The 13,581-nt window shown below is 36.6% G+C and overlaps 2 protein-coding genes across 2 annotated transcripts; one reads left to right on the forward strand and one right to left on the reverse strand.

The window, feature by feature from the left end:
* The first annotated feature begins 1,573 nt into the window (after positions 1–1,573).
* On the forward strand, positions 1,574–7,784 carry LOC123695828 (E3 ubiquitin-protein ligase ZNF598). The gene is made up of 10 exons (XM_045641767.1): positions 1,574–1,707; positions 1,799–1,986; positions 2,181–2,432; positions 2,847–2,932; positions 3,749–3,987; positions 4,273–4,393; positions 4,871–5,016; positions 5,364–5,480; positions 5,753–5,943; positions 6,393–7,784. The coding sequence occupies exons 2-10, from the start codon at positions 1,816–1,818 to the stop codon at positions 7,512–7,514; spliced, it is 2,445 nt and encodes an 814-aa protein (XP_045497723.1). The 5' UTR covers positions 1,574–1,707; positions 1,799–1,815; the 3' UTR covers positions 7,515–7,784.
* Positions 7,785–8,609: 825 nt separating this feature from the next.
* On the reverse strand, positions 8,610–13,097 carry LOC123695833 (signal recognition particle subunit SRP68). The gene is made up of 6 exons (XM_045641771.1): positions 12,937–13,097; positions 12,308–12,429; positions 11,816–12,043; positions 10,927–11,115; positions 10,136–10,266; positions 8,610–9,716 (listed from the first exon to the last, which is right to left on the reverse strand). The coding sequence occupies exons 1-6, from the start codon at positions 13,034–13,036 to the stop codon at positions 8,690–8,692; spliced, it is 1,797 nt and encodes a 598-aa protein (XP_045497727.1). The 5' UTR covers positions 13,037–13,097; the 3' UTR covers positions 8,610–8,689.
* Between the last annotated feature and the right edge of the window lie 484 nt (positions 13,098–13,581).

Raw genomic sequence — 13,581 nt, forward strand, 5'->3', positions numbered from 1 at the left:
TGTGTTCACTGCATTTCGAGCCTACGTGTTATCAAGATGGATACTCTAGAAGAATTGTGCAATCTTACGCTTACGTTTTTTTTTTGTTCCTGTAGATAATAAATACATTTGATTAAAGAGAGTGAATTTTAATTTTGAAATTTTTTACACATAAGTTACCTACTTTAAATGTGTAACTATGTGAAAATTAAACGGTTGATTAAATGACAGTTCTCATAGATGAGAAACTACTATTGAAATACATACTTAATATACATGCGTTTTCAAAGAAAAACCCGCATAGTTCCCATTCCTGTTGGATTTACGGGATCAAAAGTAATTTTTCCAAATTTCATTGTAATCGGTTTAGTAGTATTCGCGTGAAAGAGTAACAAACATCCATCCTCACAAACTTTCGATTTATTAGTAGGATCATGGACCCAATAAATATCTAGATTAGATTAGATTAGATTAGATTAGATTAGATCTAGATTATATTCGTCCATGGTAGGATGTTAGGAAAATGTTTTCATTAAGACTGTCCTTTTATTAACTTGTTAAAATGCTGCATGATTCCTTCATGCTGACAGTGCCTTTCTCCTCACTCCTTTAACTTTATCATCATTTCCTTCTTTATTTTAAATTACATTTCAAGTTTTAAAATTTCTTTTATAATGTACTAACTTTCCGCCCGCGTTTTTAAAGAAAATCCTGCACAGTTCCCGTTCACGTGGGATTTCCGGGATAAAACCTAACCTATGTGTGTATGTACAAAATTTCATTGTAATCGGTTCCGCAGTGAAAGAGTAACATCCCTTCTCACATAATTTCGCATTTATTATATACGTAGGATTAAACAAATAATGTATTCAACTGAAATTAATTATAAGTTTTGTTTTTTTATTATTTATTATTTCACGAAACCGTAAATGCAAAATACATTCACGATTTTATCGATTGAAGCACATCCCATCACTATCACCTTCTATCTATCTAAATACGTACCTATAGTAAAAATGGTGCCATGACTATGTTGAAACGTAGCTTGTTGTCTATAGCTGTCTCATTCTTTCATACGACGTTTTCTTTAGATAGAGAGAAACAAATATATGTAAATTGTATACGCTCGATACAAGTACTCTATAGGTTAATTGCTCTTAGGTCTACGCGTAGAGAATACACAAGAAATAATTGTTGATAATACATACCTTACACTTTACAGCATTAATTTAATGCTCTAAGGATAATACAAGGATAATACAGTCTTGTTAATAATAAAATAATAATAGCTAAATAAATTATTATCGTCACCCAGGGGTTATTAATTAATAAAATAATGTGCTTTACAGTTACAGTTGTGTCTGCTACTACTACTTTACCAAAAGAAAAAAAGTTCAGACGTTTTATATTTATTATCACAAAATGCATAATTTGCATATTGAAATTTTTCTATAATAAACACAGAACAGTAAAAACAAAATAATAAACAAACCACAAATATAATACATCTATAATACATTTAAAATCTGAGCAATAGTTATCTTATCTACATTATGTCATGATTATATGTGATTGTTGGACAGACGACAGCAGACTACACACGGCAATGTCAAATCTGTCACTTCACTTCATTATCGAAGTCTGAAATTTTCGCGATTAAAAATCAACTTTTATCGCTGTAAAGCTCGAATTGCCGTTCCAGCAATTGCCCTTCTATTTTCTTCTGTGGTAGGTATCCAATGAAATATTGGATGAAGTCTCAAACTTAAGAGTAATCTATAAATACCCAAATGTAACGCACATACTGTTCGATTCACAGAAACACTTGTGGAAATTATGGCCGATTCGCAAGGGAACGATAATACTACATGCGTTGTATGCTTTAAGAACGTGGTGTACTACTCCATTGGAGAATGTGACCACCCAGTTTGCTTCGAGTGTTCAACACGCATGAGAGTGCTGTGTTTGCAAAATGAATGTCCTATATGTCGTCAAGACCTTGCGAAGGTAATTTGGATAATATTTTGTAACATTTACTTTTCATCAATTAAAAGTCAGTAATCAGTAGTTTAATTCAATGCAGAAAAATGTAATCCTTCAGTTTGATTTTAAATCAGTTGTCATTAATTCGAAATACTTGATATAAGATGCATTTCAAATTTTACTTATTGCAAAATAATATCTTTTTATTTTACACTAAGGTGGTGTTTACGGATACCGTTAAGCCGTATAAAGAGCTTCGAAACAAGGTGTTTACTGATAGACTCTTTGAGAGGCAATTTAAAATAGGGTTTTGTAGTGAAGAAATCAAGAAATCGTATGAAGCCTTACTGCAAAACCATTGCAAGATCTGTGATAACATACCCCCTTTCCGTACATTTGCTATGCTTAATGACCATATGAAGAGGGTGCATGAGAGGTACTTTTGTGACCTTTGTGTGAAGCACTTGAGGGTGAGTTTTTCCATTCTTATTATTATTTTTTGCATATATTGATATCTTACTAAATTAGTAAGATATCAATATAAATGGATATGACTAGCAAAATGAATTAATAGCAGTTTTACTGCTGATTGTATAATTGCAAAATTTCATTTGGGTTTTTTATTAATATAATAGGATTAAGTAAATAATTTTAAATTTAAAATATTTTCTCTTATCTAGAATTATAGTACCTATCTAGAGATCTACAGTTTTTTTTAAATCAATTGACTCAATGAAATGAAATGACCAAAGATCACCAACTTTATTATTATTTTTTGGTTTCAGAAACAATCTCTTTGGATGCTTAATTTAATATTTTCTATTTCATTGAACCACAACAGTCTTGCTACAATGTTGTGAAATTAATATTTAGTATTGTTTTAGATTTTCACAAGCGAAAGAAGGTGCTACACTCGTCAGGAACTGGCCCATCATCGACGAAAAGGTGATCTTGATGATACATCTCACAGGTATGATGCTATCTACTTTAGGTTTTTATAATCTAAACCCTGACACAAAATAGAGAACTGGATATTTATTTTTAATACTTTGATAATATACCTGTATGTAGGATTGTAGCAGGAAAACATTGCTACATTATGCAATGCGATTCAACAATGCATTTTTTGTACAAAAATAATACTATGACAACATTACACTTTCCATGCACCATAACAACAGTTTGATAAATTGTCTTCTGGCAATTACTAAATAAAGATCTATGAGTTAAACATTTTGTATCAGTATTTTTTTTAGTTAATTAACTTCACCATCAAATTGTAATTGGTTATGCAACACAATTATTGCATCATATTTATATCAGCAAGTAATTAATTCTATTTACATAAAAAAATGCACATAAACTAATCCTTATTTAATTTCACTATTAATTAATATATCTCATGAGTGTGAAATGTTATTAAGGTCAATAAAATATTGTATACTAATGTATTTCTATTTCATTCTCTGTTAAGTAATGGGTTGGTTATTAAAATAAAAATCCACACAGAAATATTTTCTTAGTGTGAAGATAATATCTCCATATTTCATCTTATGATATAAAAACATGCAATTAATAACTATAAAACTTATTAAGAATTTTTAATCTTAATGAATGAACAATATGATTGTAATGAATTATGTTAGTGGAATGATAATTATCAGGGCTGTTTCTTTTTTTTTTTAATGTTAATAAAGGGCAAAATCTCTAGAAATATGTCTTTTTTTCCAGTTTTGCTTGGTCCCAACTTTCATTGCCTGCATAAAAATATATTTTCTCTTTGCAGAGGTCATCCTCTTTGTGAATTTTGTGAAGAACGTTTTATGGACGCGGACGAACTGTACCGACATTTGCGTAAAGAGCACTTGTACTGCCATCTGTGTGATGTCGACGGACGCAACTTGTATTACGCGTCGCATTCTGCGCTCGCGCACCATTTCCGAACGGAGCATTATCTCTGCGAGGAGGGCGAGTGTGCGGGTCAACACTTGACAGCTGTGTTTAGAAGTGAAATTGATCTCAAAGGTAAATAATTATTGCGGGTGAAAGCAAAATAGATCTTTGGTTTTTGTTTTAATATTTTTATACGAGCCGATTGTTGACTTATACATGAAACAACTTTTAAACTATAATATTATAAAGAGGGTTTAAATTAGGCTCCAAAACTACCTAGACCGATTTCATCGATTTTTTTCACTGATAGATGGCATGTGGAAATAAGAATGAACAGCTTAGTATGGCATAAATAACGAGTTCAAATAATGAGTTTAATATTATTAAGAAAACATTAATATATTTGTATGATAACAGCTCACAAGGCGACAGTGCACGGGCGCGGTATGAACCGCGGCGCGGCTCGACAAGCTCGCACTCTGGAACTGCAGTTCAATATCACTCCTCACCCTACTGCCGTGGTACAACGGGTTACCAGGTAACAAAATACTGAGGTAAAATGTCAAATACTAAACATTAATTATTATTCCCTTTGAGTAAAATTTACATTTATTTTACACTTGTCGCGCAGAACTCGAAAAAACTGAAAAATTATCATATTTAAATAAAGTCATGTAATCCATAAGCGAAGCTATTATAAAATGTACGAATTGCGTCAAATAACAAACCAACAAAAATTCTTTACTGTGCACCACAGAGACAAGTACAAATAAGAATAGACAATCTGTCAATAAAGGGGCCCAACAGGCGGTCTTATCGCTAAAACAGCGATTTCTTCCAGACAACCTGGTGGACAAGGAGATGCAGTGTATAATTAATAAAAAGAGGGCCAGGTAACACACAAATAAGAAATTCTATATCAACAGTGTAAAAAGTTCTTATAACCGAATTATGTTTTGACATTTCGATCATTGGCCACGCGCAATAAAAAAAAACAAATCTGTCAAAATGCCAGGGAGCGCGCGGAGCAGCGCTCGCCGTCGCCGCCGCCGCCGGTCGCGGCGCGCATCGACCCGGCGAGCGACGAGCAGTTCCCGCGCCTGTCGGCCAACGCGCCCGCGCCCGCGCCGCTGCTCGCCGCGCCGTCTAGAGCTTATAAAGGTGAACTTTAATTTTGTCTATGTTATATTGTGTAAATCACTTCAAAGTATATAACTGTAAATCATTGTTTCAATCACTACATAGTATAAAACAATTACTTTCCGCCGTTTGTGTGTCTGTATGCTTGGATCATTAAATTACGCAAAATATTAATAGATATGAATGGTTTTAGGATATAATTCGTTAAGTTTTAGACCAAGCGTGCGAAGTTACGGGTGGAAAGGTAGTACATAGTTGTCATAAATGTTTATAATTTTTTGCCCTCCATAGGTCCATTTCTTCCAACAAGTTCTTCGTCCTTATATTATTTGTAGTTTTTTTATTTTATTTTTTAATTAAACAATCAGGCACAGGAGGGTTAGCACGTAATGACCGCAACTTCCCGGCGCTAGACGGTGCGGGACCGTCGCGGGCGCCCGCCCCGAGGCCCAACGCACCCGTTGCCGCTACTGTGCTTAGGAATTGTAAGTTTATTTTTAACAAAAATACCACAAAATAAATGACTCAAAATAAAATTGTTAAACTGAAAAATATAATATTAAATTGCGTTTTACATTAGTAAATAGTAACATATACAATGAAACTGAACACAATATAAATTCTGTTAAAAAAATTTGGAACAAATATAATGTATTGTTCAAACTTTCTTTTAAAATATTAATTTATGACTTTATCAAATTTATTAAAACGCGCTGCCTGTTTTGTTTATGTTTTAATGATTCAATTCTCTGTGCAGCTAAACAGCCAAGCGTGTCAATCCAAGTGCACAGCCAGCCGGCCAGCGCTAGCAACTTCCGGTTGACACAAACGAGCGGGAACCGCATCACCATACCGAAGAAGCCGCTCAACGACGAGGACTTCCCCTCGTTGCTCGGGCCAAGAGACGACCACCCCAGCCTTGGTGCGGCCACTCTACAGCCCGCCAAGGTAACCCTCTATAGACCTTCGTTTTGATTTTTAATTGTAGTTTTATAGCATTCAAATTATTTATAAATGAGATGTATACAGGGTGTAATTGTTAAGTGTGCACAAGCGATTATTCCGCAACTATTGCAGATATCAAAAAACTTTAAACTGATATCGAAAGTACTTAACCTAATGAGTAAAATGGCCATAATAAATTTTTAAAAATAAAACGAGAAACAATCAACAATAATCGCCTGTGTACACTTAACGATTACACCATGTATACATAAAATCGATAGAGTAAGTAGTTCATGTTACATGTTTGAAGTGAAAAAATGCAAATACAATGAATCAACTGAACTTAACTTTAATTAAATTACAATTGGTACAGGTACACAACTGTACCGATTGTACTATATTCGTAATCTTATTTTTATTATAATTAATGTTAACCATCTTTTTTATTACAGGTAACACTGATTAACAGCGATGAAATGCAATCACTAAAGAAGCAACCAAGCCATCAGCAAAAGAAAGCCCCGCTAAGTACTGAGGCGTTTCCCGCGCTTTCGTCGTCTTCTGCACCGACCGCGCCACCGCAGTGGATAACTGTTTCCAAGTCGAAGGACAAGGGAAAGCAGACCCGCAGCCAACCGGAGCCGAACCCACCGCCCAGGGAACCGACATTTAACCCTGTCGCAGACTTCCCCACTTTGCCAATAAACACAAAATCAAAGAAGAAATCCCAAGCGGTCCCGATTCAACTGACGAGACCCCAACCCGCTCCGCCCGCGCCGCAAACCAACACGCAGTCACACAACGAGGACACTAAAAACAAAAACAAAAAGAAAAAGAACGCTAACGCCAACGCCAACGCTCAGAAAGAGAAAGAAAATGACACAGTGGTCAATGGAGTGAATGAGCGTAACGAGTACCTCGTGGCAAGTATCAACAACAACAATAGCAGCGGGGAATCTGACAGAAAGATCAAGACAATCACTGACAAAAACAATTCTAATACAACTACGAGAACTGGAAATGGAGACTTTGCGTTGAAGTCGAAAGAATATCCGCCACTCAATCCGAAAGCTGATAATTTCGTTCCTCCTCCGCCCGTGCAGATCAGGCCCGCGATGAACGGGAGCGTGCCTCCGGGATTCAAGAAGCGTCCGCCGTGTGACGGGATGACGTTCACCAACTCGGCGGGACAAACGTTCCCCGCGCCCGTGCACCAGTACATGCCGCCGGCGAACTTCGAAAGCAGGAATCGGGCGCTAGTCAAGAAATTCGCCGCCGCTTTAGGTACGAGCGACGCGGTGGAGGACTTTAAAGTCGCATCTCGAGCGTTCAGGGACAGCATTATCGGCGCCGAGGAGTTCTACCAACATTGTAAAACCGCTCTGGGGAGCAAATTCGAGGAGCTATTCCCGGAACTGGTCGCTCTGTTGCCGGATATAGCGAAGCAGCAGGAGCTGGTGGTGGGCAAGAACATCAGCGCGTTGGACGTGTGCAGCACGTGCGGGCAGGTCATCTCCATCGCGGACACCATTTCCCACGACACGGCCCACTGGCCCCCGCTCGCCCCGCGTTAGATGCGCATTGTGATACTATTTAAATTTGTTTGTGTTCACACTCGGGTACTAAATTATAAAATAACAAGGTGCTTATCGCTTCATCTTTCCGTACTCATATTGCGATCCGATTTAAGCCAGTTTACTTTTTTTTATTTTTTTTACTTTACGTACTTGTCGCCTATAGCTTAAGTAGAAGAGATTGTATATACTACTAAATTAATGATCACAGTTATGAGATGAATGTGATTAGCGTGTTACATGGTGTAAAATATATTGTTTAAAAGTTAACTATTTTTGTATTATCCAACTGAACAAGTTTTAATTTTATGTTATATATTTTTGTTATAGAACTTATTATTTCGTTATGACCATAGATATCTAAATAACAAGACACTAGAAGTCGTAAGCGCGCGTGACATTGTCGCCACTCAGGTGACTTTCACACCACCAGTGCGTTCGTCACTGTTCAGTTGCTCTGGAGACGTATGTGTGTAAACATGGTGTGTTTCAGCATTTCCCAAGTTGCGGAAATTCTTCCACAAGTTGTAATTATACTAATAAAGGAATAATATTTCATCGGTAAATACTTTTTTTTAGAAATAATGCCGTTTTTCCGTATAATTATAGAATATTTACAAGTATTACGCGTGTCACCATAGTAATCGAAATAACAATGAATGACACAGTCGACCGTATTATCACGTTTAACACAAATTTCAACCTTATTTCTATGAGTTTATGTTCAAAGTTATATACATATATTGAAAATTAACAACCTCTGTTGTAGAAAAGCCGAATTTTTTCGTATTGGAGCAAAAAGAAACAAAACGTCTCATATACTTATGGATGTTATTCTAAAATAAACCGTAAATTCGTGCGTTAGGATACATATTAAAAAGCTTTATTTAATATTTAAGTTAGTTTTCACTAAAATCAAGCTGTCCAATAAAAGGCATAGTTTACTTGTGTGTACTGTTTAGCTATCGGTTTAAATGTGTAGATTTTGGCGACAGCGGTTTCATACGAATTTTGACATTATAGCACTTCTATGTGTCTTGTTATTTAGATTTCTATGGTTATGACCCTTGGTATATATTGTAAAAAAACAACACATTTCATGGACAAATATATTAAAACAAGCAACAAATACAAATGCTTTTGTAATATTTTTCCTTTCACCAGTTGTGACAATGTTATTGGCCTCCCTTGCCCCAGCCCAAGAAACCTTTAACGAGTCCAGTGATACCGGCTCCTTGCTTCTTGTTTGCGACGCCAGTTTTGTCGTCCAAGTTGGGGAATTCAATGAAATTGCACGCAAGATCAAAGAACAAAGGTTTACACGGTACAGCTTCCATAGGTGGGGGAAGTTTATAAATGTTGGGATTCTTCGTCAGAACTTGGGTATCTTCGCGATATTCATCCAAACGGTCGACTAGCGGCTTCTTGTCTTTGTATGGCTTGCCACTGGAGGTGTATTTAATTTCCTCATCATCATCTTCGTCTTCGAGGACAGAATCAGCGTGCACTTCGAATTTACAAGTCTCTATGTCTTTTTGAAGCGATTGCAATTTGTCCAATAAATGCTTATCTTGATGTTTATTCGCGATCGACTCTGCAGTGTAAGCACTGCACCGCTCGAGCATCGCCAAAGCTTCTCTAAAACGTCTCAAAGTGGTCAACACTTGAGCTATATAATAGCAGCGGAAAGCCTTGTAGGCTTTCACTTCGGTTTCCACATCTTTTTGATACGCACTGTCTTCCTCGAAACCAGGCAGTTGCTGTAATTCCGTATAGTTTTGCAAGATGATCTCGTACAATCTGGTCAAATCTTGCGGGCGCACTTTCTTCCCATCGATCGGCGTGTTCTTCTTGCGCGCATCCTCAGCTTGTTGGATCATCAGATTGTTTCTATGGATCGTGCGCATGAGTCTAATATACATCAAGTACGAGAGCAGATAGTTGATTCCGGACATTTGTGTCTCGGACGCGGACTTTAGCTTGGGATCGTTTTTGATTTCATCCTTGATGGCCGATATGGCGTCCTTGCAGTCCATCAGTATATTCTCGAGGATATCGATCTTGGCTTGGCTGGTGGTCGCGTTTTCTACGGACTTGTCCAGATCTTGCAGCGCGATGAGGAAGAGTCGCACCTTTTCCGGCCGTACTGTCACTCGACGACCTCGCCATTCCACTTCATGCATCACGCCAGAACGCGATTCCCTGGTGAAATATTAAACGTGTTAAGTTATTATAAATAACTACGAATTACTCATCTCTACCAGTGAAAATTATTCAAATAATGTTGCTAAATTGCACTACTAGTCATATAAAATATGACAAGAATAAGATTGACTATGTTAGGTTGAATTATTTACCATTTGAATTTTATTTCAAGATGTCGCCCCCCTAGCCAAGTGGCTTTCTGTTAGCGTAGCGTTCAATAGAATAGACTACGAATGTATGAGATTGACGTAAGCTGTAGACAAACGTATCTACAGCTTACGTCAATCTCATACATTCGTAGTCTATTCTATTGAACGCTACGCTAACAGAATGCCACTTGGCTAGAGGGGCTGATCTACTCTTTCACATATAAACCTTAAACCTGGGAAGATTATACTACATAATATTATACATACTTAGCTTGAGCCATCAAAGAGTCCAAGTTTTCGATGAGCCCTTGACCGCGCATAGCAACCAGATCACCGGCCGCCGATTCGTCGCCGATATTGTACGCGCAATAACGAAGGCTCGGATTCAGCTCTTCAACCTGTGCAAGTAAATTTTATGTAACGAAATGCAGTATAAAGTACCTGCTGTATAAGAGAAAGATTAAAAAATTGATTTAAAAAAAATAATTTGATGAAATGAAAATAATAATCAGGACAAATCAAATGCTTCATCATTTTGAGTGAAATTATTACTAAAGGCGCAGATATGACGGAAAGCAATATTTTTAAAGTGTAATATCATTCATTCTTTTTAACTTTCAAGTTTCAACTGGCAGCTTTATGTTGTTAATCTGTAAAGCGATTTTTCAACTTCGTTTTACAGATTATTTATTGACTTTAAGCGGTCCACAATCTGGCCTGATGTTAAGCTAAGATGTGGTCTTAGATACTTCCCTAGTAGGCACCAAATTATAGCCTTAACAAGTGATAACTGCGTTAAAAACAACCGACTTCAAACTTGCACTTGCAACATTTACAAATACAGACAAAAATGCTCATAAAATAAAAACTACTGGGCCTATTCGAATAAAATTTTTATGGGACCAATTCGACACCATCGCGCATCGAACAAAAAAAGAATCACGTAAATCGGTTCAGAAACCTCGGAGTAATCGGTGTACATACATAAAAAAAAAACATACCGTTACAAATTGATAACCTCCTCGTTTTTTTTGAAGTCGGTTAAAAACGGCACCAACCTTCTGCTTGTACACCGCGCGCTCGTCCTCCGGCAGCGCGGCGCACAGCTTCTCGAGCACGATCTGCGCGCGCTTGAGGCTCTCCGCGGCGGGGCGCCACTGCTGCAGCTCCACCAGCAGCGCGCCGCTCAGCCACGCCGCGTACGCGCCCGCCTCCAGCTGCGTGCGCGCGTCGCATACGCCGCTTTGCTAAATAAAATTATCTTTGTCTCCTTAAATGGGATTTTATAGGTTCTTGTGTGGAATTCCTACATCGAAAAAGGGAGGATCCTCGACCAGTCTACTCGACTGGCTGGTCGTTAAGGCCCCAATGAATGATGTCGGAAAGTTGCATATATGCTCTGTAGCGAAAACAATTCGCTTGCGCGATTCAGAGCTAGGTGTCGCTACACTTGTACAACACATTCGCCAATTATATTGAGAAGCAAATACCAACCAACGGCCTCCATGTCAAATGTAAGCTACATCATATTTATGTAAATTGAATCAAGAATGATGCTTCGTCTTCAGTCTTCAATTCGTGAACATTCATAAAAACATAGGTTGCAGCATAATAAAGAGAGCCAAGTATTTTATAAATTAAATACATATAGTTATATTTTTTTTTAAGTATAAAAAATTATTTCAGTTCAGGTAAATTTAAAATATCAATGTGACAAGTGACAATACTGTGCCTCTATTGTGCATGAGTTGGCCTACTTCTCTCTTTTTATTATGGCTGCGTTCCTCCTGAAAAGTATAATAAAAATTTGTTTTGAATGATAAAAAACGTTAGAATGTGACATAAACTATTCTGAAATTTCATAACTATTTGATGATAATATCCAAATACTGACATACACTGTCACAACTCACAAAATTATAAGGTTTTAAAAATATTTAATAATACCTCACATAACTGCAACAACATATGTGCATGGGAACATGCTTTCTTTAGTCTAGAGACAAGATGAAACTTCTTTCTTGGCTCAGTATTGGCTTCTTGGCGTAATTGCATTGCATGAGCCCAGGCACGTTCCGCTTGAAGCAATGGTACACATAGCAATCGATTTTCAGATGTCGCAGATGTTAAATGAGTTGTAGTAACATCTTTCCGGCGGTAATGTCGTCGATCACCCTGAACAAAAACAGGTTTGCAAGATTCACATTTTATTCTAATTATATATTTTATTATTAGAAAAAAAAGAATAATTTATATATTTATGTGCATTTAAAAATATATATTTTTCATCAAGTAATTTGATTACTTGAATCACAGCCTCTGAAAAGAATATATAAAATTACCACATAAACCAGGGCAAGGAACAGCTGTTTGAAACTAATTTATTTTATTCATAGTCTCATACTATTATGGCACAAATTGAACAGAAAAACATAGTACCTGTGGAATTTTAAGCACTTTCCGTAAACGCCTGATTCGCCGGGAACAATATCCTCTATATCTCTGATAATCCCCATGACGGAGACCGTGCTGCTGCTGTGCATCTTTGATAATGCGAAATACTGGATTTATTTAAGGATGTTATACATAAAATGTTGCTCATAACCAATTTCTTTACTATTTAATAATTTTATCAACTTGAAACATCTCATTGAAGAAAATAAAAATAAAATGATGTCCTTTATAGTCACAAAGTCGAGACTTATGCAACTTAAGTGCAATAATACCACAGCGGAAGCACCAGCTTTTAAATAAAAAGCATTAAAATTGGTTTACCCCATTGAGAGGCCTGAGGATACCAACAAAAACAAAAAGAACTGAGATGAGTTGAGAACATTCATCCCTTTCTTCTTTAAAATCGGAAAAAGTAGTGTTTGACGTCAATTTGGCACTATGATGAAGCATACCTACTGCAAGAGGAATCTATTGTTGTAACAAGTAACAACCCTAAAAATTAAGAGTGATAATAAGATACAATAGTCAATTCAAATCAATTTAAAGGATAGGATAATATAGTACAGTTCCTCATAAAAACTACAATTAATTCACTTATCAGTTTAAAAGGATACTTTCTAAAGATAACGAGCTGGTTATCTTGTTATCAATTTTTTCTCCTTCTTCGGTTGTAATTGATTGTCCATCACCACTTTCTTCTTCCAAAACTACCATCTTGATTGATAAAATTAATAACTTTTAAATGAGCAAAATAGGTAATCTTAAAAATCTGCCAAAAATCAACACGTCACTTACAGCCATCACTCAAAAAATTTGACGTTTTCCTTACTAGTTGCCTGTATAGGTACCTACCTACCTAAATATTGGGAACAAGAAGTTGGGAATCACATTGGGAATACCAAGGAATCACACAGGTGACAGGGGAATCACGACGGAATCACAGAGTAAATAATTATAGCTAGATAATAGTATTGGGAATAGTAGTGTCCTACGTGTGTCTTAATCATATAACTGTCGCAGATATGGTCAAATCTGCTATTTGATTGAACGTCTAGACTCTAGCGCGTTCATTAATTGGCGACCTATTGGCGACCTTTAATAATTGAATGACATAATATGTACACCTCGTAAATCGGTTTTAAATGTAACCAATAATTATTGGTCTATCGCGCTGATTTTTTTTCAAGACAGATAAATGAACACCTATCAACTTTTTCTAATGAAAAATCCCCTAGGCGTATAGTTTTTGAGAAAAAAAA

Source organism: Colias croceus, chromosome 11, assembly GCF_905220415.1.
Source record: "Colias croceus chromosome 11, ilColCroc2.1".
NCBI lineage: Eukaryota > Metazoa > Arthropoda > Insecta > Lepidoptera > Pieridae > Colias > Colias croceus.